This window comes from Tympanuchus pallidicinctus, unplaced genomic scaffold, assembly GCF_026119805.1.
Source record: "Tympanuchus pallidicinctus isolate F22 unplaced genomic scaffold, pur_lepc_1.0 scaffold42, whole genome shotgun sequence".
NCBI classification, from domain to species: Eukaryota; Metazoa; Chordata; class Aves; order Galliformes; family Phasianidae; genus Tympanuchus; species Tympanuchus pallidicinctus.
In genome coordinates, this window is record NW_026294761.1 from 818114 (window position 1) to 844066 (window position 25953).

The 25953-nt window shown below is 42.3% G+C and overlaps 1 protein-coding gene across 3 annotated transcripts in view; it reads right to left on the reverse strand.

The window, feature by feature from the left end:
- Positions 1-25953, reverse strand: part of DOCK5 (dedicator of cytokinesis 5) — a 69625-nt gene that overhangs the window by 34694 nt on the left and 8978 nt on the right. For all 3 annotated transcript variants that reach the window (XM_052701948.1, XM_052701947.1, XM_052701946.1), the window contains exons 2-21: positions 19107-19190; positions 15484-15524; positions 14492-14547; positions 13575-13671; positions 10196-10344; positions 9190-9325; positions 8885-9042; positions 8152-8233; positions 7723-7852; positions 6915-6987; positions 5323-5465; positions 4790-4915; positions 4105-4229; positions 3660-3758; positions 3448-3520; positions 2549-2652; positions 1688-1880; positions 1043-1140; positions 561-650; positions 320-420 (exon numbers count right to left, since the gene is read on the reverse strand). In XM_052701948.1, the coding sequence (XP_052557908.1) occupies positions 320-420; positions 561-650; positions 1043-1140; positions 1688-1880; positions 2549-2652; positions 3448-3520; positions 3660-3758; positions 4105-4229; positions 4790-4915; positions 5323-5465; positions 6915-6987; positions 7723-7852; positions 8152-8233; positions 8885-9042; positions 9190-9325; positions 10196-10344; positions 13575-13671; positions 14492-14547; positions 15484-15524; positions 19107-19190 (2158 nt within the window). The remainder of the gene's footprint in view (positions 1-319; positions 421-560; positions 651-1042; positions 1141-1687; positions 1881-2548; positions 2653-3447; positions 3521-3659; positions 3759-4104; positions 4230-4789; positions 4916-5322; positions 5466-6914; positions 6988-7722; positions 7853-8151; positions 8234-8884; positions 9043-9189; positions 9326-10195; positions 10345-13574; positions 13672-14491; positions 14548-15483; positions 15525-19106; positions 19191-25953) is intronic.

Below are 25953 nucleotides of genomic sequence, written 5' to 3' on the forward strand. Positions count from 1 at the left end.
TTTGTAACACACACACGCACAAAATAAAAATAAAGTGTGAGTGCTGCAGGTCAAAAGACAGTCTGAATCACACGCTCTTAATGCAGCATTTGCCAAGCCAGCAGCATCTTGCAGAAAAGAATTCTGACAACGGAAACTTTTAACAAAGTAAAAAAGCTAACTGCAGGGTTTTTTAATTTCCTGGAAGCAGAGAAGAACAGGACAAAAAACAATCATCTGGGGTCTATGCTGTTGTGACCACATTAGTTTAATTCACTGTCAGTATCAGAGAGATGCTGCCTGGAGGTCAGTCTGTAGGTTTGTGGTTACCAATACTTACACGTATGCGAGAGTTGCACTGAAGTGTTTGTAAATGTAAGTTTCAAGTACAGGGTTGAAATGCTGGAACTTTATGTCTCCAATCAAAGAAATAATAAATACCTGCAAAAAAAAAATTAAGGAGAGAGATGATACAGAGATGCACAATCTTCAACTAACTGCAACACAACTTAGTCTCCAATCATGTCACTGGTTTTTGTTGATTTCTTTTTCTAATAACATCGATGGAAAAAGTCACTCACCAGTGCATCAAACACAAGGAAGTCATAGGTTTCATTTTCTGACATTTCCATCATTATGTTGAAAAGTGCATCAAGAGTGTCTTGCAAAAACTAGAGGAATGAATAGCAAAAGTGTCAGAAAGGAGCACTGGAACACTGCACAGGAGTCTGTTCTTTTGGATCATGGTTCCCCTCCAGCCCAGCTCAGTTAAACTGCATACACAAAAGACCATTTTTAAAGGGATCTTATGTTCATTCCTTATGTTCATTCACATGCTGCTCATGATGATCATCCTATTCTCAGCTGTAAGAAAAGATCCTCCTTGCTCTTATCACCTCTGATTGTCCCCACTTCATTTCTGTCTACTGCTTTTTTAACTGGCCATTATTCTGCAGCTAGAACAACAATTATCCCTAGCCCACACAAGGAGCTCTTGGGTACAACACAGTGATAATCCTTCAAAGTATCTGCACAACAAGGAGACTCAAATCTCTATGTATACCTTTACAATTTCTCCTCCTTCCACCTCCATTAACTTCCTGAGGTTGTGGGCAATGTTCTGAGAGTTGGAACGCCAGTTCAACAAACCCAGCAGGTCAACTAGCAAGGACAGAACATCAGCAATTAGAAACAGATTACAACAACACAGCTGACTTAATGGCTGTAGAATAGTACAGAATAAGTACTAGAGGTTATTTTTAGAATCAGCTTACAAGGAAAAGTCACACCGTGTTGTGCAGAAAATTACCTCGATGTGGCTCTTTTGTCTTGGCAAGAAAGTCAGCTTTGCTATTAATGGAAAACCTTGATGTACTTTGATAACATAAAGCATTCAGTAGACAATTCTGCAGGAGTCTCATTCACTCAGGAGAAGACACCTCAAACCAGGACATTTACAAGAGTACATGACTTTTCTTGTGCTCTGCTCTGTGTTTGCTTTAGAGCAGGAACTCTAAAGCAAATAAAGGCAATGCTGGTGCCAACAATGCTGGGACTGGGCTGTCGCTGATGTGTGAAGCAGCAAGATTAAAGTTAAAGCAGTATGCTCACATGTGCCACAATGCCATAGACATCTGCAGAAAGAAATGGCCCTTTTAAATTCAAATGCACAGCATGAAATACCACTGGGAGGCTAACAAAGACCTACCATTCTGGGTGAGTTTGGTAGAGCAGATTAAAGTGGCTATCTGGAAGCTGTCTTTTGTACTGTCTTTGTTGGGTGTAAAGTTGGCTAGATGGTGCAGACTCTTCCCTGAGGGGGTCTCCTTCTCCTCCATTTCCACTTTTGTATAAGGAAGAGTCAAATAGCACTTTGCATCTTCCATTTTCTTGTTATCACCCTGTTGGTTGACCACAAGAAAGAGGAGGGTTATCTCACACACCGAGCACTTCTCTGAACTCTTGCAGTTCTCATCTGCAGATACATTATCCACATAAACACTTAAACACAGGGACGGCCACAGAAGGCTTTCAACACACTTTCATGTCTGTGGTCATTTACTTGCATTGTTTGGACTTCTAACTTTAAGGAATAGAAGTTGCCTGCCTCCTGCCAATAAACTCAGCTCTTTGAGAGAGTGAATCAAGCCACACACTGTAGGAGTTCAACCCACCCCATCCCACTGTAGCTTTCTACAGCAATGCATTAGCTTCTTCCTCTTACTGTGATGAAAGGCACCATATCTCTCTCCCTGTCACACACTGATCTTCTAAATGAGGTGCTCACCAGGCCTGTTTGCTGCTTGCTGTCCAGTGAACAACGGGAGAAGAAAAGCATTGTACACACACTAGTATGTACCAGATTTGTGCCCAAGTCAGAAAACCAATCCCTTAAAGCTGTATTGATAACTTACAAAAACAGGCTACTCTGCCATCATCCCGAAAGGAATCATTTAACATTCCCACAATGATACAGCAGTGTTTACATTGCTTAGAAAAACATAAAGTAAGTCAAAAGAAACACTTTCATTAATTACACCAAAGTGAGGCCAGCAAATGCCAGAGCTACCTTATAAATAATCAAGTTGTGTTTGCCATCCTGTAGCGTTGTTCCGTCTGCATTCATCAGTTTCACAAAGCCCATGCCAAAAGCTCTCTCAGACTTATCCCTTGCTATAAGTATAAAGAAAAAAAATGTATTAGGAATTATCTTAATTATGTCCATGCTGTTCATAATTCATGAAGCATCTTTATTTAGCACCATCACAAGATAATGTGTTGGAGGTAGAATGCTTCATGATCCACAGCAGAAAGCTCATCTCAGGGCACTTGGCTGATATGTGCAATTACAGAAAAAGCTTCCTCTCTGAATCAATCTTCCTTCTCCACGCAATTTCAGTGGCTAGTTTTTTGATAGATGGACAAACACAATGTGCACACAGATTTTGGTAGGGATTTTCAAACTGACATGTGACTATGGATGCAGAAGCGTGTCACTGCATTTCTCAACTGCCTTAAAAGATTTCTTCCAAGAGACCAGTTTGACTTTAATGATCCTGTTTCACGTGGTTCTGAAGAAGTCTGCCGAAGTTTTGGCTCTAAATTTCTCATATGCCTTTCACCAGTGTAATCAGAAAACCTCCTGTAAGATCATTAGACTGAATGGGACTTAACTGTGTGAAGGTCTCAAAAGAAATTAAAAAGACAGCTATACACAGAGAAGCACTGACAAAAGTCTTCCAAGGGGGCTAATGCTCTGCTCCCTATTTAACTCCAGTTTTAGAACAAAACCAGCACTTAATCTTTTATTAAGGCTATAAAAAGCTTCAATGACTTGTCTTTGCTTCCAATGACATCCCAATGTTGGAAACAAGCAGAATGCAAACTGGTACAGCACTGCAGAAACTCAAAAATCTCAATGAGTAGGAAAAGGGCAGTGCTCTGTTGGGCTTCTCTTTGAACACTTACATTCCTGCGATGATCGATGACGAAAAGTGAATCTTAAGTGGCAACGACTGACTTCCTCTATTGCAATGGATACCTACAAATGATGGGACATCATCATCAATTTACAGGACATTATAGTTTTAAATTAGTTTTATAACAATTTTAATTAATTGATTTTAAATCAGGTCCTTTTTCCACGCAAAGAAGCAAGATTATAAATTATGCACTCTTACCTTTACAGTTTCATACCAGTATGGTTGCTTGACTTGATAATAAACAACAGACTTATACTCAGAGACACCTTCGTAACCAGCACCAGGATGGATAGCTTTCTTTGGGAAAAAAAAATGAGGGTGGGGGGGAAAAGAAAAGGTGAGGTCTAGAATGAAAGACAGGAAGCATTTGGGGTTGAAAATTTTCAAAGCATAGAGCTTGTGGAGTTGCTCAAAATCCATGCTTTCCAACCAAGGGATCTGTGTCACTTCATTTTTTACTCACATTTGATAATAACATAGAAAATTAGTGACTTCAAATTACTCATTGAGATCACCTCTAATCTCTCTTGTTCAGTATCATGCAGTCCTTGCTCACAAATTGAAGAATGAAAAAGATCCTATGCACCAGAGCTACCACTATCCAAATGAGCAGCTCTGTTCTCCTCTGCAAAGGCCATCATACCTCTTGGAGATTGCCATCCTCGTCATGTACAGACATGGTGACTTCTACATTCTTAGGAGTCTTCTTCTTCCCTTTGTCAAACTCTCCTTGTATCAGAGTGACATAGATATCATTTCGAACATCACCTAAAATCCACAGCACTCAATGAGTTCTTTTTACTGTATGGAGAGTCATAGAAGTTCCCCAGGTAATATCTAACATCATAGGGTAACACATCATCCTTTTCCTCTTCATAGCTATTGACAGCAGCTAATTCATGGCACCCAACATCACACCATTTCATCTTCATTTCCAATTGTAGAGAAGTTTTTACAACGTACCACTGTATTTTTATTTTCAGAGACCTCTGCCTTTATGCAACACCTTTTTAAATGCAGTGAGCTGTGTAGGTCTAAAGTAGTTCTGAATGGATAAAGCAAAGCAGGGTCAGAACTGTAAGCAACAAAATTATCTTTTCAACTAAAGACAGATCTTCCTCCAAGGAGGACTGATGCTATCATTTTTCAATATTTCTCAAAGAAGGCATTTTCACACAAAAAAAATTGGACATCACCTTGAAATATCACGAAAAGTAAAAACAAACTGGCTTTAAGCCATCTTTGAAATAAACCTGTTCATGGCAGAAACTCCAGAATTTCACATGTCTCTTCTACTCCACAGAAAAGTGGAAGAATATGGGACCTACCAGGAAGAATTATCTCAGGAAATCCCATTTTGCGAGCCACAGCAGTGGATCTGTCTACAAGGTGGGAAAAATCCTTCTGAACTTGTGCTAGGTCACCAGGAAGCAGCTTCAGGGAGACCCACAGACCTAAAAAAAGGAAGGGTAACATTTGCTCACTGGGGTAAAAACCAGACATACAAGAGCAGGAGAATCCAGTACAAAGTACCTGGAATACGCAGTCAGTCATGTTCACTTAAAAATATTTTATGCCCACAATTGATAAAACAAAATAAAATGACATAAGTTGCAAGCATCAGCTAGAAAAGGAGGGTATATTTTCACTCAAGTAAGAACAGATCCTATTTTTAATCTCTCTAGCTCCCAAAGTGCTGGGGTGGCAGCCACTGGTACAAAGAACAATGGTTTAGCTTGGTGAAGGTAGCAAACTCCAGTAACCATCGATCTCTGGACTTTCATGAGCCATTTACTTTCCTCTGTAAGCAAGAGGAACCTTTCCCCACACCAGCTTTTCACGTCCTGCCTGACTGCTGTACCTTGCCCTTTATGATTCACTTCCTTTGCAGCGATGACTTTGTTGAAGACAGAAGTGAGGGGCTCATTTTCTCCAATCACATGGGAAGTTATCAGCGGGGACATAATTAGCTGTCGCTGTCTGATGTATGTTTCCATGGCAATCCTGAGAAGAACAACAACAGACTGGGAAGTGGATAAACTAACATCACCATGTGCTCTGCGAGACAAGGGCTGGCCAACAGCTAACTGTTTTCCAAGTAGTGTAATTACTTCTAAATTAAGACTTTTTCTTCACCTGCCTAAACCCAACTGAAAAAAAACATCTGAACTCTCATCACTGCTAGTCTAGGATTAGGATAAATAATTTGTCCCTAGTTAAAAGCTCTGTGAATACATCTGTAGCATGCTGAACCAGCAGCCTTAAGGACAACCACAAAGGCAGCCAGTTCTACTTTGCTCCTTTTTCCATCCACAGACTGCCTTGTAGAGCAGCTATGGCTATGGGGAACCACGCAGCTCAGTAGGTGGAGTCTTTTGCTCCCATTAGATGAACTGAGCTCTGTCTTCATCTGGGCCTCAGAGCTGCCCCCAGGAGATTATGTTCATTAACCAGCCTTAAATTAACATGACTAATGACACCACAGGGGTGTTGAACATCTCCCTGCCAAACACACCTAGCGAGCCTGGATGTGGAACCAGATTACACTCCTGTTCTCACACCATCAACAACGAACTAAAGCATATAAACATCCCCACAGACTCCCCATCCCTGCAGAGGTAAAAAGATTTGGGTCTAAACTCAATCTGATTATAAGAAAAGAAAAACAGGGTTAAAAAAAAAAAAAGGAGACTCATGTTATTCTGCAAATTAAAATACATCCTTTTTTGCAGTCTTGCAGGTGCTAAAATGGTAGAGACATACAACAGTCTCCCCTGAAAATATCTTGCAACAACATAAGCTACACCAAATGGATCACTATATTTAGGACAGTAATAAGCTGAGTCTACCCAAACAAGCTCCGTTCTAATTACTGTAATGTGCTGAGAAAGTGAGCAATGGGAGAGCAGGCAGAACACACACAAGTTTTAACATTTCAGAAATGCACATCACAATGGGGCCTGAATTTCTTTTCCAGGAAGAGGGAGAAATCTCTTTATAACTCTTTTCTGACTCACCCTGAAAAGCTACAGGCTGGCAATGCCCAGGGAGCCACACAAGCTGACAAGGAGCAATGATCCCTGCCTGCTCAGGTGCTCCCCAAAACCTTGCCTCACTTCCATGACAATTTTTAAGGTCACATCCCCCAGACTCACATTATTTTGCTCTCTGCTCTTCTTTCCTCCTTCATATAATATGAATATCCACCAACTCCAGCAGCACTGCTAAGACTCCCTGAGTAACTTACTGTATAGACATGTAAATCCAGGGGAACAAAAGCATCAGAGGACCAACAAAAATCTTTTCCTGCAAAAAGCTGACTACTGCCATTAGCTAATCTATTTGTAGAGACCTTGGTCAGCTGCCAGGCTGCCGTACAAATTTGTCCTTCTCCGAAGGACAAGTGCCTTAAAAGAGCCAGATATGTGATGAACTCCAAAGTATGATACTTACTGCTGAAATGGAATAAAATGTTGCTTTTCCTCATCGTCCACCTTCCCATGTATGATATCTGTTATGTCCATCACTGAAACAACACAAACCCAACACACAGTTCTGCCAAGTGCCAAAAGAGAACACAGAGAGAGCTCTCCCTATCAGAATGGAAACAAAAGCTGCTTGTTTCAGTCCAAGACCACTCGTGACAGCAATGCAGAAGGCCACTCTCATCCTTTTAACTTTTTAACAAGCATATTTTTATTGGTGCTTAAGTCAGCACATGGGAGTGAATGTGAATATACGATACAAAAAAAAAACAACCACAGCTGGGATTCAGGCATTTGGAGACAAAAAAAAAAAACAACACCTCTCCAAATGTTTAGGTTTCAAATGCTGATTATTTTGAAATTGTTTTCCCCAGGGACCTCAAGCAAGGCTCTTCACAAGCCATCACAGCAACTGAACAGGAATTGGATGTCTCATTCACCAAAGCTCCTTTGAAAAAAATCCATCTTTATCCTATTAGTTGTGGGGAGCAAATCCCTCTTCTTCAAACATCTGAAAAGTCCACTGTACTGACAGCAGTGTGTTATCTATTCAGATGGAGACAAGCCAAAAAGCAAGCACTGACAGCGTGTCACCTTCACGTATGTGACTGAAAGATCTCAAAGGAGTATCAAGCAGCTCAGCATCATATTCTCAGTCCTCAAGAGATGCTGACATGAAAGAGTTAACAGGTTTGCTGGCATACAGCCTATGTTTCCTAATTCACCTCCCAAGCACTGGACCACGCTCTTCTCTCCTGTGTCTGAATTTGCCATACCTGCCACACCAAAGGGCCTCCGGAGTCCACACGTGTGTTTCTTCCCATCTTTCAGCTCCATATGCCCCACTCTCACAATCTGACACACCAAGCTGATTTTCGGCCTGATCAAATCCGAACTGCTTAAATCCTGGAAGTTATTTAAAATAAAGTTACATCAATCTGCTCTATAAACAGGGGAGAAGAGGACAGAGAGCAAAAAGCTTTTTGCTTTGTTAGACTGTACACATTTAAAAGGAAATTTACTCTTAAAAAAAATACTTCTCAGGAGCATTCCTCTGAGGCTGCCCATGAGATCTTAAGTGCCCATAAAACCAACCTAAATTGCCACTTCCACTAGAAGCAGAGGGGCAAGAAGGGGAAAGAATCCCAAACTCCAATGTCTGCAGCATGGGGAAGAATCTCCAGGATGAAAATACAACAACTTACAGTAAAGACTGCTTGAAGGTTATTTAGCTTCTCAATTTCCTTAGGCATCCCATTACTGCCCCAACGAACAAGGTAATTTTCACTACAAATGAAGCAAAAAAAAGCAAAAATCAACATCTAACATTCCAATTATCCCAGAGTAGTTTGATCTTTTCGGAGTGTTTGAAAAGCTCTGCCAAAATATGCAATGACAACATGATTCTCAAGAGGCTCGTTTCACTGAAGGCAGAAGCCAGGCACAGGGGGAATGGCTACTCTCAGCTGACTGCATCTTCACACCTGATAACTTCAGTGATAGAGATAGATGGTGCCTGACACCTAAACGCCTCCTTATACCTTGTATCCTCCCTGACTGGTACAAGATAGCCAGCTTTTAAGTGTGAACTTGCACTAATTTGACAGAAAACAATATGCATGTATCACATCAAAAGAGAAGCAATGAATCAAATGCCTCAAAACAGTGAAAGAAACAGGGAAATTAAAGAACATAAAAGACACAATCTGGGATTTCACTACTGTATCACAGAAACACCCAGCTTTAAGAAGCAGAGTACAAGTGCTCATGGTCTTCACTTCTTAGCTGAAGTTAAATAATCACCTTTCAAATCACTACTGGAGCAGCAACCAACAGAACTGAAAACACTTCTCTGCTGATTCTTGCTTTCTAACTTGCACTGGCTTCTTCAGAACAACTAAATTGCTCATGTGTACACAAAGAACCCCAACACCCTACCTGATGAATTTGGAGAGGTCAGGGTCATAGAGGCTCATTAAGAGCTCTGCATCTTCTCCAATATTACAGACAAAATTCTTGAAGTTTACATAGAGGCTGTAAGTGTGTGTTGTGTTAAATATTGGCTGCCCTCGGAGTTCCAAATTCTGTTGCAGGGACTGCAAAGAAGAACAGTGCTCCCATTAAAAACAACATAAATCATTTCAGTTCTGCTGCCAAAGTAGCACAATATCCCTAAGAGGAACGTACAAACACAGCAGGTACAAGTTCTGAGAGGAGGGTAAAGCCAGCAGCAAGAGATGTACCTTTTCTTCCTGGATTCTTTCATCAATCCTTTTGGATGCAGTTTCATGGGCCTTGAAAAGAGAGATTGTGCTGGTTTCATCTGGGTCCAAAATGTTCCCATTGTCATCTCGTACAACCAGGTCCAAACCCAGGATCCTGAGTAGCGTGCGAATCAGAGGACAAAAGCAGCAACACAGTATGTAAGAAGCAAAGGTGACTGAGAGAGCACAAATGACAGATCAAGCTGTGGGCTGCACCAGGCTGCCAATATTCATTGATTCTATTCCTTCTAATAATCACATTAATGGTTTTCCCACTCAGAAACAGAACTTCCTCATCCCCCATATCCAGTTTCCCCATTAAAGGGAAAAATAATTAGCCATGTAACTCTGTGCTAAGATGACATCTTGTTCTCACTTACGTGTATTTAACATAAAATGGTAGGTATTTCTATGAAGCTCACGGGTTGTGGCTAATTATTATTCTTTGCCATAAGCTTTCTTCTTAATTGACTTATTTGACCTGAATCAAGTCTGACAGGTAGATAAATGAGTATTGGAGACAATCCCTATTCTGTATAAACCAGCGAAAGATGTAGTTTTGGTGGCCTATAGGACTGTATTGCTCAGTTGCTGATAAAGCAGTTTAGTTCACAACCAGCATCCAAATCCCAGCTCCAGTCAGCCGGGCACAAACTGTGCTCCATGGGAAATGCAGCCATGTGCCAGCATCTCTGCAGAATTAAGACAGGTAAGCTTTGCTGCCAAATTTAAAGAGAATGCTGGCATATGAAGAGCCAACTGCTACATGCCCACCTGTCACATTAATCACGTTCTGATGGGAACAGAAAGCTGCAATCACCTCCTTTCCAAGGCAAAACGTACAGCCTGATTCACTGTTGTTCTTGTGTGCTTCTTTACACCATTTTGTATTAATAGCCACTTACATCCATCCTCAAAACAGTTCCAGAGCCTGCAGTGGGATCTGGGACCCTACCCTGCCCTCTGGATGTAGTTTGGAGTCTACCTGTTGCCATAGTCAATTTTAGCAGTGACTTTCTTCTTGAGTTCAGCCAGCTCATCTTTGGGAAGAGTCCCAGATAGTATCTGTGATCTCCACTCTATCAGGCTGTAAGTCAACTGTTGGACATGACGAAACTGTGTTGTTTTGTTATCCTACAGGAAGAAAAGGGACCATTTAAGCTCATAAATAATAAACTGAAAACTACAACCTCAGATAACTTCCTGAAGTGTACTCATCTGAATCCACCACACAAGCTGCATTTAATTAAAAATATCTGAGCAAAAGGCTTCATATGACACAACAAGATTAAACCATGGGGAAAACTGTCCAGCACTTTGCACTGCCAAGGTTTAAGTGCCTCAAGATTTGAGGTCTGTCACTCTCAGGAAGTGTGACATAGCCTCACATTTTTTATGCATGCTTCCCATTTGTTTCACCTATTTAGATACTAAGATTCTATGGTAAACTCTTTACCTGCAGAAGTCTAACAGTGACACCAAAACAGAAATAATAATGACACTGAAGCCCACATAAGCTTTCTCTTCACACCTTCTACAGCCTAAAGAACACTTCAATCCAATTATTATGCATAAAAAGGAAAATGCAGCAGTATTTGAGATACACTGCCACAGTATTTCAAGGTTCCTTTCCTACTCACCACTAGCTCACACGTGGATTGCTGTGCCCACGCCTGACCTCCAGACAAGAGTCTCATGGAAACCAGAGTAGCTCTGCTGAAACACAATCATCTCCCTGACTGGAGCCTATCAGCAAATAAGGGTGAAGATTATCTGCTCTTCAGAGCACTCGTTTTTGTTTGCGTTTGCACAGAATTCAGACTGCAAAATGCAGTCGTGAATCACACAATGCTTTTAAGCACTAGCAAAGGCAGAATGGCAACAGAGGTTTCTGAAAGTTCTATACACTGGTTGCTCAAAACCCACCAAGGCAGAGATCAACCAAATAATGTAATCAGACCATGTGACTGAAGGAAGCTCCCCAGATATCACCTGCCCAATCTGCCCAGGTATTCATCTGTCTTTGCCAAAGTGGCCGCATTTTTGTTACGAATGCAGCATCTGTAATCATAAAGAGGACATCGAAGCCTGCATTGTGAAGTTTCCTTCTCCCATTTCTACTGTCATCATCTTTGATTAATGAAAATATTTTTTATGCTATTAACTGGTTCCACATCTTAAAAATTAGTTACCCACACCTCCTTCATAGAGCTTCAGATTCCAAGGCTGACAGTGTAATTACAAAGTGGATAGTGATGTGATAATAACCATATTTGCAGCAGAACGTGCCTAGATGAGTAATTAAGCCTTTTAAAGCATCAGCTGTTAGACTGAAGGAGGAAGCCAGGCCCTGTCCTCACTCACCAGCACCCAGTTAGCTGGGCACTACAACAATTCTGACCCACAGCCAGCTGCAAGGGCAGCTCATTTTCAGAAGGAAGGTGCCATAAATCATCTTACATCAGCTCTACTGGGACAAAGTTTATGGTTATGCAGCTCTAAAATGGTGGTTAAGAGTGGGGCTTTTTTTCTACCACCAGCAAGCAGGAACTGGTCAATTGTGTACTGCAGGGACAGTCACCAGCAGCTGACTAATGGCAGCGTGTGGTATCAACTGTTAATGTTTAACTGTGAGCACCAACTGCTCACACACACCTGACAAAGAGGCTCAGTGAAGTTACTGCCCCATTCTGTAAAGGAGGCAGAAGATGAAATGACACCACGTTTGCCCCTTCAGAACAGAAACCCAAAGGCAGCTACGAACTGGGACCCATCTTCCACTGGAGTTGGGTGAAGGTGCTGGGGGAAGCTGGGTTAGTCTACAGTTGATAAAGAGAAGGTACAGCAGGTGTATTTAGGAAAGAAATAAAAGCGCCCTGTTAACCTAAAGTCGCCTAAAGGAATGCAATTCCGGTGAGCTTCTAGAGAAATTCAGAGCAGGCCTCAATTTGGCTGGCTAAACCTGAGTTATCTCTCCAGCTGTTTACTTTTGTTAACTGCTATTAACCAGCCCAAGCTAAAAGTGCCACCCTTTTTTGTATTTGTTTGCAGTAGAGATATACCCGATGGTACAAGATCTGCAGAAAAACACAGAAATTAAGGGGAAATAAAGCGCTGCCAAATAAAGAAATCCTCTGTATTTCCTTTCTGTCCTCAAATATCCCCTTCCTCCTTCAGTGGTGTCCTGTTTCTTTATTCTTCTTTCTCTTAATACATACTGCAAGGGAAAATAAAATAAATCCATCTCAAACCACAACATTTTCCAAGGCTATTTTAAGACTTATGCTGGTTAATCAAAGGAACGCAAAAGATTTCTGCTCGTAGGAAAAAGAGATTCTGAAACAAGTAATGCATTAAAAAAATAAAAGCCTATAAATAAAGCCAGGATCAAAAGTTCTGCTTTCACACAGTAATAATGTCACATACGCTTTCTCATTAAATTAAGAGGGTGGAATGAATTTTTGTGGTTTTGTAGACCACAAACAAAGTATCCTTGTGGCCCTACATTTTCAATAGGAAAGCTTGTTCTGGATACACTGAATGGTTAGAGCTAATTTAAAATAATTCTCTCATCTTAATTAGAGTCTCAGAGCACACACTACCATGCAGGCTGAACTCATTACTGACCAAAGAAAAATCGTTTGACTCTTCTTAGCATGCCTTAACAACCACCTTTGAAAGACAGCGAGTCATTGTGAACACCAGTTTCTCTGTGCAAGAACTTCACCTATCTGAGCAAAACTATAAAATCCATGCACTAACTTGGTTTGACTTTTCTATAGTGATTTATCACATGGCCAGGCCACTAAGCAGATCACCACCCCAGCTCACTTCTCATCCCGTGACTTTTTGGCCCGTAGGCACTCCATGGCAAGGGTGAGCCATTCCATTCAGTACTTACACTATGTCTAGAAAAAGAGCTTCTACTTGTTAAACGTTAAAACAACATGATGGGTTCTCACCTAACTTCACTGAGACATTCTGTCCTCATACAGAAGGCAGGAACCTTCATTCAGGTTGTAAACTGTGACTCGCACACACACGATGCTGAGTGTGACTTGTGCCAGGTCAATGCTGAGAGTCAAGTCTTCATCAGTGCTGCATCACCACCCAATTATTTACGTACAGTGAACACTTTGTAGCATGGATTGAAGCTCCCTTCCCTCGGTGCTTGTAGATCTTATCTAGAGGAGGGCTGAACATTTTCAGCCTTTCTTAAGAGCAGAAATGGACACACAGGTTCCAGCTGCACATATGGAAATAAGAGCCTTTAAAAGACTTGCAAGCTGTCTGCAATTCAACCTGCACGGCACAGCCCTTCTTCCACTTCATCCACCAAACACCAATCACTGAAACAGACTTACCACATATAACTTGTGCCAGATAACTGCCCACTCCCTCAGGGTGGAAGTAAGCTCTTGACCAAGTGGCAATTCACCCGGAATCACTGTTTCATGTTGTCTAAAGATGGAGAACACAGAAAGAGGGTGTTACAATTAATATCCATACCCAGTCATAAAACATCTTTCAGTTGTAAATACATAACTGGAGAAGCAGCCTAGATTTTCATACAATTCACTTATGAATTGTATGAACTCTACATAGTTTCTACATTGTTCCATTGGTTCTCCAACACATCATTATCCATTTTTAATGTGAAAATGATTCCAATTTCTTTCTGTCTTGTTACGTTCAATGGATCCTTTCCAGGAACTCACTGCTAAATGGACAGAAGTTCTCAGCAATCACTGCTTCCAGTGGTAACTTGGCCACATACACTTAAGGAAAAAAAAAAAGAAAAAAGTACTTTCTTAAATCTCTTCCTATTGCAACTGCTATTTTCCTCACACAGTATTCATTGCAGAATCCTTTATAAGAATCAAATGAGGAGTCACTTCCTACAGCGTTTTCCAAGACAGGAAGGAGTCCACACTCCTACTGGCTCCTTGGCTGTGAGCAGGAACACGTTAAGATTTGCAGGATTCCCCAGAGGGCTCCGTGTAACTTGTCTGTCCTGTCTTGCCACTAACTTGTCTAACAGACCTCTTTTATTTTTGCACACAGTATTCTCTTGCCTCTCTGCTCACAGATGTTTTGAGATGTACTATGCTCAGAACAAACGAGATCCAGAAGCCTAGCACAGTCTAGTAACAACACTCATGACAACAACCACTAAAGTTTCTGCTTTCTTTTTAAATGTGTTTTCTTAAAACAACAACAAAATGAAACGGTGTTCCTTTGGTTCTGTTCTCAGAGCACATCTCAAAAAGCTCCAACCTACCCCCGGTCCTTCACAGTTGCCTCTTTTAAGTGGATATACGTTTCTGGGAAAATGCCCTAAAAATAAATAAATAGAATAAGTGAAAGCAAACAACAAATCACACTGTAGCATATGATGTAAGTGCCTTCAACAAAAAAGCAGGGGAAGGGGTAACGAGCACAAGCAGCAGGTATTTGCTGTTTACCCACAACAGAAAGGTGTTAGGTCAGCCAGACAGGGCATACAGGAGAACTCTGCCAGTGTTTAAGCCTTCTGTTTGATGTTAGCACCCCAGCTAAGTTAATCTGTTGCTTCGCTGTGTTGACACTCATCTGCCTGTGCAAAACACCGTAAGGTCTTGCAGACTAGCAGTTGCACCCAATGCACTTGCTACAGAGCGGACTTGTGGTTCTCTGGGAAAGCTCACAGCTCATGACAGCATCTGTAGGAATCCCAAGCTTTAACAGAACTGACCCTTCTAGGAGCATTCACTCCCCTTTAGGGCTGAAAAATGGATTCAGTAAAGGATGTCACCACATGAGAAGAGGCAGGACTCCTATGGGAAAAGAGATTCCACGCATTGTTCAGACTGATTTTGCAAACCTCAAGCAGCCTGGCTGTGATCCACAGGTGTGTTATTTTTGGGATATTTTCTAAGTCAAATTAAAATCCTGATCTCACCATCATATAGTTAGCTCAATCATACAGTTACTGCTGGATGTGTTCATGTCCAAGACTGTAATAATGAAGCAATATGCTAGCATATACAGATATACAACAGTCAACTTCCCCACTTCAAACTGCACTACGCATGCCTACATTGGGGAAGTACCTCATTAACGGGTCTGAAACATTCACCTCAAGGGCATTTATTTCTATTGCTGAGGAAAAGAGGATGTTGGTCAGGAGACCTGCATACAACAGAAATACAGCAGCAGCACAGCCTTTACAGCGCTGGATGGGGTCTGGTGAGGTGCAAAATGAAAATCAGCTACTGACAAGTGAGCTCATACCTTCTTTGATTTATTGCGGAGCGTGTATCCTCGGTACCAGCCTGTCAAAGAGAAACAAAAGCAGTTTTTTTTCCTATCTACAGCAGTTAAGTACACATTGTCATTCTCAGTGCAATCCTACAGCATTTATCTCTTGATCGTGTTCACTCGAGATCTGCTACTGAGCAGACATTTCTGTTGTCTGTGGGAAGCTTGGTCCATAGACAGAAGGCTGCATGAACTGACATCCTCTATTTGAGTTACACTGATTGGGCTGAATACAACATCGGGCCACCCTGTGCTATCCATTTTCAGAGTGACAATCCTTGTTCTGCAAAGCTTATAAATTCCCAACACAGAATTATTGCTTGCAGGATCAGACAGAAGAGCACAGAGGCAAAGACAGCTATGCACACACAGCTCCTATACTGTTCTACTACAGAATGCAAACCTGCATTCTGAAAGTCAAGACACTCAGCAACCCCAAATCTGTTAGCCATGCTCTTGGAGCAACCCTTTTTGATTCCTCTGAATGCAGGTAGAGCCTTAGGAAACTGAAAACACCAATCCTACCTCTTGGAAAACATGAAGGTTAAAGATCATGGTGTTCAGTTATCAAGATAGACATCACCGATCCAAGATGATTATGATCAGTCAGCTGGCACAGGAAGCATCAAAATGGCAAGGAGATTTAAGAGAACAACAGGCAAAGAAGATGCCTTTAAAAAATATATACATTTATTTAAGCAAAGATTCAATTCAGAGTCATGGATCCAGAGTTCTCACTCTTGGAGAACAAACATGGGTTTGCTTTGTTTGCTGACTGCAGTTAGAGGAACAAAGACCTAAACCAGGAACATATTCGATGCAAACTTATTTGCATCAGGGAGAAGAGACTGGTCTGAATCACAGCGTGTGGGCACACATTCCTTCTATCCATGATGTGGCTATTTCCCACTTGCATGAAAGTAAGGATATATATTGCAGATTAGGGAAGATTCAACTCTGAACAGAAATGTACCCTCCTTCGCTCACCACCACTCAAGGGCGAACTTCCAGAGAAAGTGAAGTCTGCCCTGAAGAAAGTCTTCAAAGCTCTGAGGGCAGCAAGTTTCCTTCTCTCAGACTCTGCAGAATGATCCCAATCTTGCAATACTTAGCAAACAGCAGGATAAGTGCTATTTATCTTATTACCAAGTGGAAGAAGTCATTTTTGTACGAAGATCTCTCGCCCTCCTGCAGCCAGACGGCTATCCAGGGAAAGGAGGAAAAACATCACAGTTTCACTCGGCACAGAGGTCTGCACCACAAACTACACCCACGACTTTAATTCACTTCATTGCTGTTAGCTTCTCACCCAGCTCCTCCAGCAGCTGAGCTGCAGCACTGTTATGTCTTGAAGCTATTTGGCCAGCTGGGATTCAGATAACATTTGTTAACACAAAACTGAGCGTGAGCCTCAACCTTGCAGCCTCACTGTTAGAAACAAACTCTGGACTTCTTAAATCCAATTCTCCAAGGCCAGAGCTAGCCAAAATCCCAGATGCAGAAGATAGAGAGCTTTCAAGTGAAGGCTGTTTCACGCACAGATAGCCTTCACTGAACACAGAGACATTCTGACTTCAACCAGGAGGAAAAATGGAAGAATTTTCTAGACAACAGAGCAGGAAGGGAACTGTAGTACAACAGCCCTCTGCTAACTCACAAAGATGCTCCTGTGCAGTCTGACACAGGCAACAATAGGAAGGAGTAAGATTTTCCAAGTCACTGCTACCATTACACAAGAGCCTTTGGACAACCCTGACCCACTTAATTCCCTGCAGAACACACCAAGAGCTGCAGGGATAACTTACACCCGAAAGAAGAACTGAATGAGGCATCCCTGAGCCTTTCTTGCAAAGCCAACATCTTGATTAAAGGGAACTTTATTTTAATTGAGACTTGTGTATCCAGATAAGAGCAGCGATTACAGGAACAAAAACCCACTTTTATTACACTGGAGTTATGTTTCTAAGTAGACATCATTAGCATAAGAAGAAATAGGGAAGTATTCTTTTAAGAACACTAATTCTCAGAAACACAACCTACAAATATCTGGAAACAAAGCAAAAGAGACAGTAAGTCAGCAGAGCTTCCTTCCAAGCAGACTGAGTTCTAAGTTTTTAAGATGAATTATATGGGAAATCAGACCAGTCCCAGAGCAGAGCCACCATCTCAGAGACAATCTGTATTTTTTCTATTGGGTCCACAAATAAATGTGTGGCTCAAATTTTTGGCTTGTGTTTCCAGGAAAAGTATCTAGTAGTTCTGCAGGAATTTCTAAGTCCTCAGCCACAAGCCAGGATGCCACACTGATGGCTCAGCATATGAAAGCAACTCCGATGCATTTGCTTTCTCCAACAATTTACACATCAGTCCTCTCAGGCTGAAGTTTCAAAGTGGGACGTTTCAGGTAAAAAAGGGATCTATTCATTTCCTATTCTTGAATGTCACTCCTGTTGAACAGCTTATTACAGACCAAGCAATAGGGCTGAGCAACAGCCCCCCTATACAAAACAAAGAAATAAAATGCTCCAACATTTTGGATCATGCAAGATGCATCCTTTTCATTACAGCAGTTTTTACTGATAAAGCAGCTCCTAAGTTAGTTGTATTAAGCAGGATATTCACCTCCAGCTCCAAAAATACTCCCCACTTTGACATATATCAGTCTAAAAGCTAAATAGTCTGCTGTGCCACAGGGGAACCAGCTGCCCATTTCCATTGTCACAAAGAGAAACGGAAAGAGAACAAATTGCTCAACAAGCAGCTCGTCATAGCAGTGATACTGAAGAAATTTTGTACGAAGAGTCTCTTCCAAACCGATGCTGCTTATGAAAATGAGCACATTTTTATTTTGGAAAGAGCATTTAGACTTTGGGGAGCGCAGACACAACATTCCAAATGAAGTAGGTACTAGATTGTTCTTTAATTAAATGGCTTCATTCCATTCTTTCATCTACCACCTCCTTTGTGACAGATCAAAGAACTAATTGGGGTTAAAAGTTACTTATTTTTTTTCTTGTTTCAGCTGGATTGGTTCATCACATGACTAGGCACTGGGCCTAGCATAAGGAGGAGCTAAGATAAACAGGTGTGGTGTAAAACCAGGAATGAACTGCCAGAAGGGAAAGCATTTCCTTCTCCAACAGTGCTGCCTTGAGTTGCTGGTGAAATCTTACCTTGACAAACCTCTACCAGGAACAGCAGAGATGTGTATTTTAATACTCTTTAACAAAAAAAAAATAATTCAGCGCATCCAGCAAACGTCACACACCAAGCTTTGTGCATGGGAGATGTATCAGAAGTTCAAAACCTTGATCTGAAGTTTGCACCCTAGAAATGCTGAGTTGTTATATTTAGTTTCGAGAACACAGAGGGTGGTGAGGCACTGGCACAGGTTGCCCAAGGAGGCTGTGGATGCCCCATCCCTGCAGGCATTCAAGGCCAGGCGGGATGTGGCTCTGGGCAGCCTGGGCTGCTGGTTGGTGACCTGCACACAGCAGGGGGTTGAAACCAGATGATCTTTGTGGTCCTTTTCAACCCAGACCATTCTATGATTCTATGAACTACTGAGAAGTAGTAGGGAGTGATTCACAACCTACCTTCGTACATCTCCAAAATGTGAACAGTGTCACCGACCTGCAGGGAGAGCTCCACATCTTGGACAGCATCATAGTTGTAGATTGCTAGAAAGGAAGGAGATGGGAGAGAGTTGAAAAACACATCAGGAAACCTTGAGGTAATCAGATTCTGAGATCTTGTACCTTATCAGCTGTCCAAGGCAGAATAGGATTTTGGAAAAGTGCTCTAAAGTTAGTAAGCTATCCTGTATGTATGGCACACTGTGTGCAGCGTATCTATGTCCAGATTTCATCACTGGCTCCTGCAAGCTTCAGAAATATCCTTCTTACCAGCCCAGGTCAGTCTTTTACCTATAGGAATAAAGGCCCATGACAGCTGCCCAGAGGTCTCTATTACCCCAGGCAGAGGCTTTGGATCAATCAGATAATTGTCATTTTTTATTAGCATTTCACAGGGCTAACTATGACACAGCACTCACAAGCACAGGTAAAACACTATAAATATTCTGTCATAAGCACAAGTGGCACTGTGCTGTATCAAACAATTCAGGCTGTTTGCTACAAATGGGTCTTCCTAGACAAGAACCTCAGCATGAAAACTTGAGATTCTCTGCAAATTTAATCCCTACCAAAGATAAAGCTAATCTGAATGCTTATCGGATTTCCAGCATGAAGAGGATTAAGTCCAGAAGCCCATGCTTCTGAACTGCCTTGTCCCTGGAACTTTCCTTCCACCTGGCAAAGCAGAGCTGACCTCAGAGCTTCCTCAAGGCCTGACAAGGCAAGAAAGCTGAAGCTGAATTTGCTTCCCAACCAATAAAAGTAAAAAGGTGCATAGAGCAGCAAGGAAAGCGCTTTGCTGCTGTTGAATGAATTGATAAATCAAGTCACATTACACCACTCCTTAGCGACATTATCTTATGTATTCAAACAGTGGTGTGTAAGAACAGATGATAAAATCCACGTCTTACACGTAGCAACAGAGCCTTCTCAAATGTACTGCATTTACATCTCTAACTGCTTCTAGAGAGCTTTATCCCAAGAACAGCACAAACTTTTTCAGAGGACTTTGGAGAAATTCATCCGGCTTCAGAGGCTCAGCAGGTGAAGAACACTGCAAATTAAACACACGAACTTGGGCTCCTACGTCAGGCGACTCGCATCGAGCGCCTCTCGGCTCCGTCACGATGAGGTGCATTGCTTCCTGGCCAGGATCCAGCACAAACAAACGACTGTGGTTCACCACGCCGGAAATTATCTCACAGACGGTAACTTTCTTTAAAATACTGTAGCTATAAATAATCCAGGCGAGGCTGGCAGGCTGTGAGAATCCCCTGCAGGACCTGAAATAAACGCAGGTCACAGATGCTCCTACACTGCAAGGGCACTGCGTGCTCATGGTGGCTCCAAGTCATGCTGGCCGTACCCTCCAGCGCCTGCAGAGATCCACGTGTGCAACGTGCAATCTACAACACAGTCATCCAGAGGGCTATGGGTGTGTTACTGGACTTTTGCTCCTACACCATTAATTACTCCAACATCCAGGTTTCCCCTCCCTCCCCACAGCAGAGCTGTGAGCCAAGATAATCAGAACGGACTGCTGAGCTGCATATTCAGTTCAGACACCGAAAGGCCCCAGAAAAGGCCCGAAAGTAGAAACTTCCATCAATATTTTTGCAGAAAAACTTGTATAATGTTGAAGGGCAAAGTCAAACACAAACATACGCAGGAGGAGTTCAGAGTATTCCATTGAGATTTAGCATGTATTGACAGATGCCGAGGTCACAAATTAATTGGAGAGAAGAACTGGTTAACGTTGAATGCAGCTCAGTTAAAAAGAAACCATTCTGCTAGATGCAGCAAATAATTCTGCAAGGATTTGCAGAGGTCAGCTTAAAGTGCAGCGCCCAACCCGAAGGAGACCAAACTCCCCGCAGCTTTGCCTCCTGCTGCAGAAACCCTGCCAAATCACTCCTAGCCCTAAAGCAGGGCTGGATGGGAGAGCTCCAAATCTCCCCCATGTGCAGCAGGAAGTGGTGTGCATCAATAAAACCATTCAGGCTTCCTAGCTGGGGATGCTGCAGTGCTCAGGAGGTGTCGTTCCCCAGGTGGAGTTCAAGCATCAAAGCCTATGGACAGACAATGACAATGCTTCAGCACTGGCAGAGTTAGGAGATTTAAACCACAGCACCTCAGCCAATTTCCAGCTCAGCTGATTGCATTCTGTTCTCTGAAGTTTCCTCCTGTGGTTACAACCAGGCTGCCTCGCTTTCTGTCTTTAAATGCTGTTTGGAATTCTGGTTTCATGGCTGTGCTCCACTTTTTAGGAATGCACACATGCTTATACACACAGGGATTCCCACGTGGGATTTCTAGATGTCCTGGGTTTTTTGGGGACAAACAGACATTATATAAATGCAAGTCTGTATTTTTCCATAAAGTGCCACTCAGCTCTGGACAAAAGCAGTCTGACCAGCAGCAAGTGCCCAACAGAAAGGTGGGCGGGCATCAGAGCAGCCTTTCTTTGGAGAGCACAGACAGCTAATTCAAAAGCCAAGAGCACAAGAAGAGGGAGAAGCAACACAGCTCCCTTCTCCTCAAATAACACAACAGTCACAGCAGAAACAGCCACTGCAGCTTCTTCTCTCCCCCTGCTTCCCATGAAAGCTTTCCCATCCCAACAGACAGCGTCTATAAGCCAAATGAACATGCTTTCACCACCGAACATCAAAGAAAAGCAAGATTTGTAGCATCTCGCTTTGCTAGACTGAATTAAACAAGAACAGAGGGCCAGTGTACATAAGAACTCCTACCCAACAGTTATGTGCAAGGTTATAAAAGACAAATTGCTGGCATATTTTCCCTGGGAGCTTTGCTGTTTGCAACTGATGCTTCCTGCTGCTTCAAGCCAACCCCTCTGAAACAGTCCATCCACAGCTATTTGAACTAGTTAGCCTCTTCTTCATCGTGTGTATTTAATCTGACCCCTTTTCGACTTGAAAGAGAAAGGAAGCAGCACATAACAAACATTGTCATAACATGAAAAAATAGAAATTCTGTATAGAAAAACCTGATGGTGCAGCAAGAAGGGAAGAAATAAGGGACTTCTGCCCCAGAATCTGTAGGAATATTGAACATAAATCTTTTCCCTTCAAGCTAAACTTGCTGAGATTTTGTCCTTTGAAATTCACTTCAGAACAGTAATTGTTCTTTTATTACCCTGAAAGAAAAGCAGCATTGAAGTCTCAACAAATTTATTCTGAGGAAAGAGACAGAGAAAGAAATCATGATCCAGGTAAGAGATACTGGGTGGTTTTAATGATCACTACAGGCAACGTACGGCATTATTTCATTCTTGTGAAGGAGTTTGTTAAACAAAAAGCAAGTTTAAGAATTATTTTCTCCAGCCCTTGCACTGCACTGGCAGGGAAGGGCAGAGCAGCAAAACCTGGCGCTGGTTTGAAGAGGGCAGCTGATAACTTTATGGCCGGTGACAGCAGGCAGAGTTATGCAGGGAGAGATAAGGAGAAGCAATTTTCATGCTGGAGGGCAGAAGGCAGATCCCCAAAACAGAGCGGGAGGAGCTCCACCAGCATTGTGCAACTGGGATGGAGGGCTGGATGTTGGGACACGCTGCTCGGTGCAGGAACATCACCCAGCAGTCATCGCCAGCAACAAGGGCTGCAAAGGAAGCCCTGGAGGCAGCTGGGGCTTTCCAGCATTGCCAGGGCCCCACGTGAAGGCCAGCAGTGAGTTTCTGAAGGCAGAGTTTGATACAGGCCAGCACAGCGTGGGGTTAGGATGGGAAGAGCAGGTTTGGTTTTGTCACTCCTCCAATCGTACGAAGGCACTGCATTAATCACAGCACGTTCCTGAACAGTAAGAAGCCTCAGTGTCATGCATGGGGTGAAAAACCAGGCAAAGCACAATTATACAGATAGTTTTGGCAAATATTTCAGTGAAACACTGTCAGGCTCACTCCCTTCAGCTCGTAACACCAACAGCCATTTGGAGGAAGGTGGCAATGCAGCCAGTGCTACAGACACACCTGCCCTCATTGGAAGAGCCATGTCCTGCAGAGAGTAATTAATATCAACATGTCAGGCAGGTCGTGAGTCACAGAATGGCTTTGGGTTGGAAGGAACCCCCAGGATCATCAAGTTCCAACCCCCTGCCACAGGGGGGACCAACCTCCAGATCTGCTACTGGCCCAGGTTGCCCAGGGCTCCATCCAAGCTGGTCTGGAACACCTCCAGGGATGGGTAGCAGTTGTTCTCTTCTATGTGCAAAGAAACCAAGAAAAAAAAAACCTGAACAGCAAATGCAATTAATCTGAAGATAGCAATTAAAGATGAAAACCAACTATTAGTTCCTTAACCCTTTTTAATCTTAAAACCATAACTCATTTGCAGGACTCCTCTAAAGGGGAAGCTTAGCTATAGCATCTGAAACTAAAATGAAGGAGGCAGAAACTGCAGCATAGCATTTTGTGTACAATTTGTAGTAGAGTAACTTGCTTAAATGCACTGGAAATGTGGATTATTGGCCTGGAAAACACTGCAAGATCTGTTATCTCTCACTTGGCTCAAAATAACCATCCCTCCACCCATTACAAAGACACGATAACAGCTTCCAAATGCCACTTCTCTGAAGCCTGCCCTCACCACTATCTGATAGCAGAGGGCTGTGCCTTGCTTCCTCTGAACAAAGACTCGCATTCAGTGCTGGAGCAATAACCAGACTTCATCTCATTACATCTTTCAACAGAGGAGTCAAAAACTACTGTATGGAAATAGAAGTATGTGCTTTTATGCTGCACCAACCCCGTGTTAAGCAGCAGCATTTAGGCTGGACAGCCCCATTTGGAGAAGCCTGGTATGCTGTCTGTTGCCAAGACATATCCAAAAAAACAGTGGTTTTATTTAAAACCAAGGAACTGTCCAAGGAATTAATTCTTATTGGGAACAAAGGCTTTTTGATGTCGGAGCAAAAACCTTCTTGTAACTGCCCAGGAATTTGTGTCTGAAGAATTGAAAACAGCATAATTAAGATTTATATGTAGTTTGAAAAAATAAAAATAAGAGGATGTGGTTCAACACTGCGAACCACACATATTGTTATGCAAAAAATGACTACTCCTGAACTGGCTGATGTTGACACTCAGCGTTGATTCCGCAAAGTTCTGAGTGAATGCTTAGCAGTTTGGATGCAAACAACTCACAACAATGGCATTATTGGATAGGAATGCTTTCCTTATCAGCCACCATTTGGCTCCAGAGTAAACCATCTCATGAGCCAGAGGTGGGCTCTCAACATGCTGCACGTTTATTGCTCCAGGGTTGACCTCACACACGTGCACACATCTGGAAGGATTTGCACTCATTCATAAAATCATTCTGAGTTAGCTTAAAAATGAGCACTAAAAATCAGCTGAAAAATTAGACAAGATAGATAGCACAGGAGAACATGGCATGACCCAAGCTGAATTCTGTTACTGTTTGTTTCTCTATTATTTCCTTTCTTTTGAGAACTGTTATGATAGCAAGAGGATTCACACGGTCCTCAATGTGCTTCTGACGCTCAGAATTCCATCCTACGATTGTCAAAAACCAAATCCAAAAAAAGATGGCAGCTGCTCACCTGCCAAGCTCAGAAAAATGCCATTCTAAATGCACAGTAGATAAAAAGCATGCTAAGACTAACAATCTAAGGCTTAGCAGAGTCTGCCCTGCACAAATAGCCTCACTGCCAGATTGGGACTGGGAAAGATTTCCTCTTTCAGTCATGCCATCATCAACATTAGGATATTCCTTTCTCTCCCCACCACAGACTGGGGATCATATGCCAGGATCAATGGTTTAATCTCTTAAAAGTCTGCTTTGCAGAAACCCAACTTAACAACCTCAGCCCATGGGAATAGGAATGGCTTCACAAGCATTACACCAGCGTTCCAGCAGGATTATCTAATGGCCTCTTATGGCTTTCAACCTCACCGACTAAAACCACACTCCATACCACAACAATACTCTGCAGCAAGTGGCAGATCCAAAGACAAATTAGCCCATGGATTTTAATTAGAGCTCCTTAGTAGCTTCAGATCAGACAAACTGAGATAACTCAGAACCGCTGAAGCAAAGGACATACAAATATAAAGAAAAAAGAAATAAGCTCCATCTTTTTATGTCTACAGAATTACTGTTACTCATCTTTTCGATTATTTGTAGTAAATTGTTTACACCACAGTAGCTGCCTGAAAATAAAGAAGATTCTGTTCTTGTGGTACATCTATACTGCAATCAAGGACAGAGATATAAATCCAGAACATAATGCTTATTTGGATATCAAGCAATAATGTCATCTCAGCATAAGCTGTTCTGCCCACTGCAGCTGCTTCTGTGACCCGAACCACACTGATACCCCCAGCTACACTGGAAAGACTTCAGAGTCAGTTTTCAGATGAACAGTGACTTTTCTGGGCTTACTTTTCTATCAGTGGCTAGGAGAGAGACTCCAAAGCATTGGTTAAAGCATTATGACATGCTAGATCAGTGTGTGCAGATATAACACTGCAACAGCACGTCTGTGTCCATTGGAACAAGTGCATGCAGGAGCAGCCAACCTACTCACATCCAAGTGCATACAGATGACCACGCAGTTTGTTGGGTCTGGAAGGTGTTCCATGACTTTGTGGTTCAAAACCAGCTGCCAGAAGTTCTTTGCTCATTCATCAAGCCAGCTATCCTTCAGTTAACAAGGCAGAAAAGAAGCCAATGACACCAAGATGCCATTTTAATCTGAGCGGTACTCAGTTCTGAAAGGTGCAACAACAGCTGCCAATGTTGTAATTACTGCTGCACTACAGAGAAAT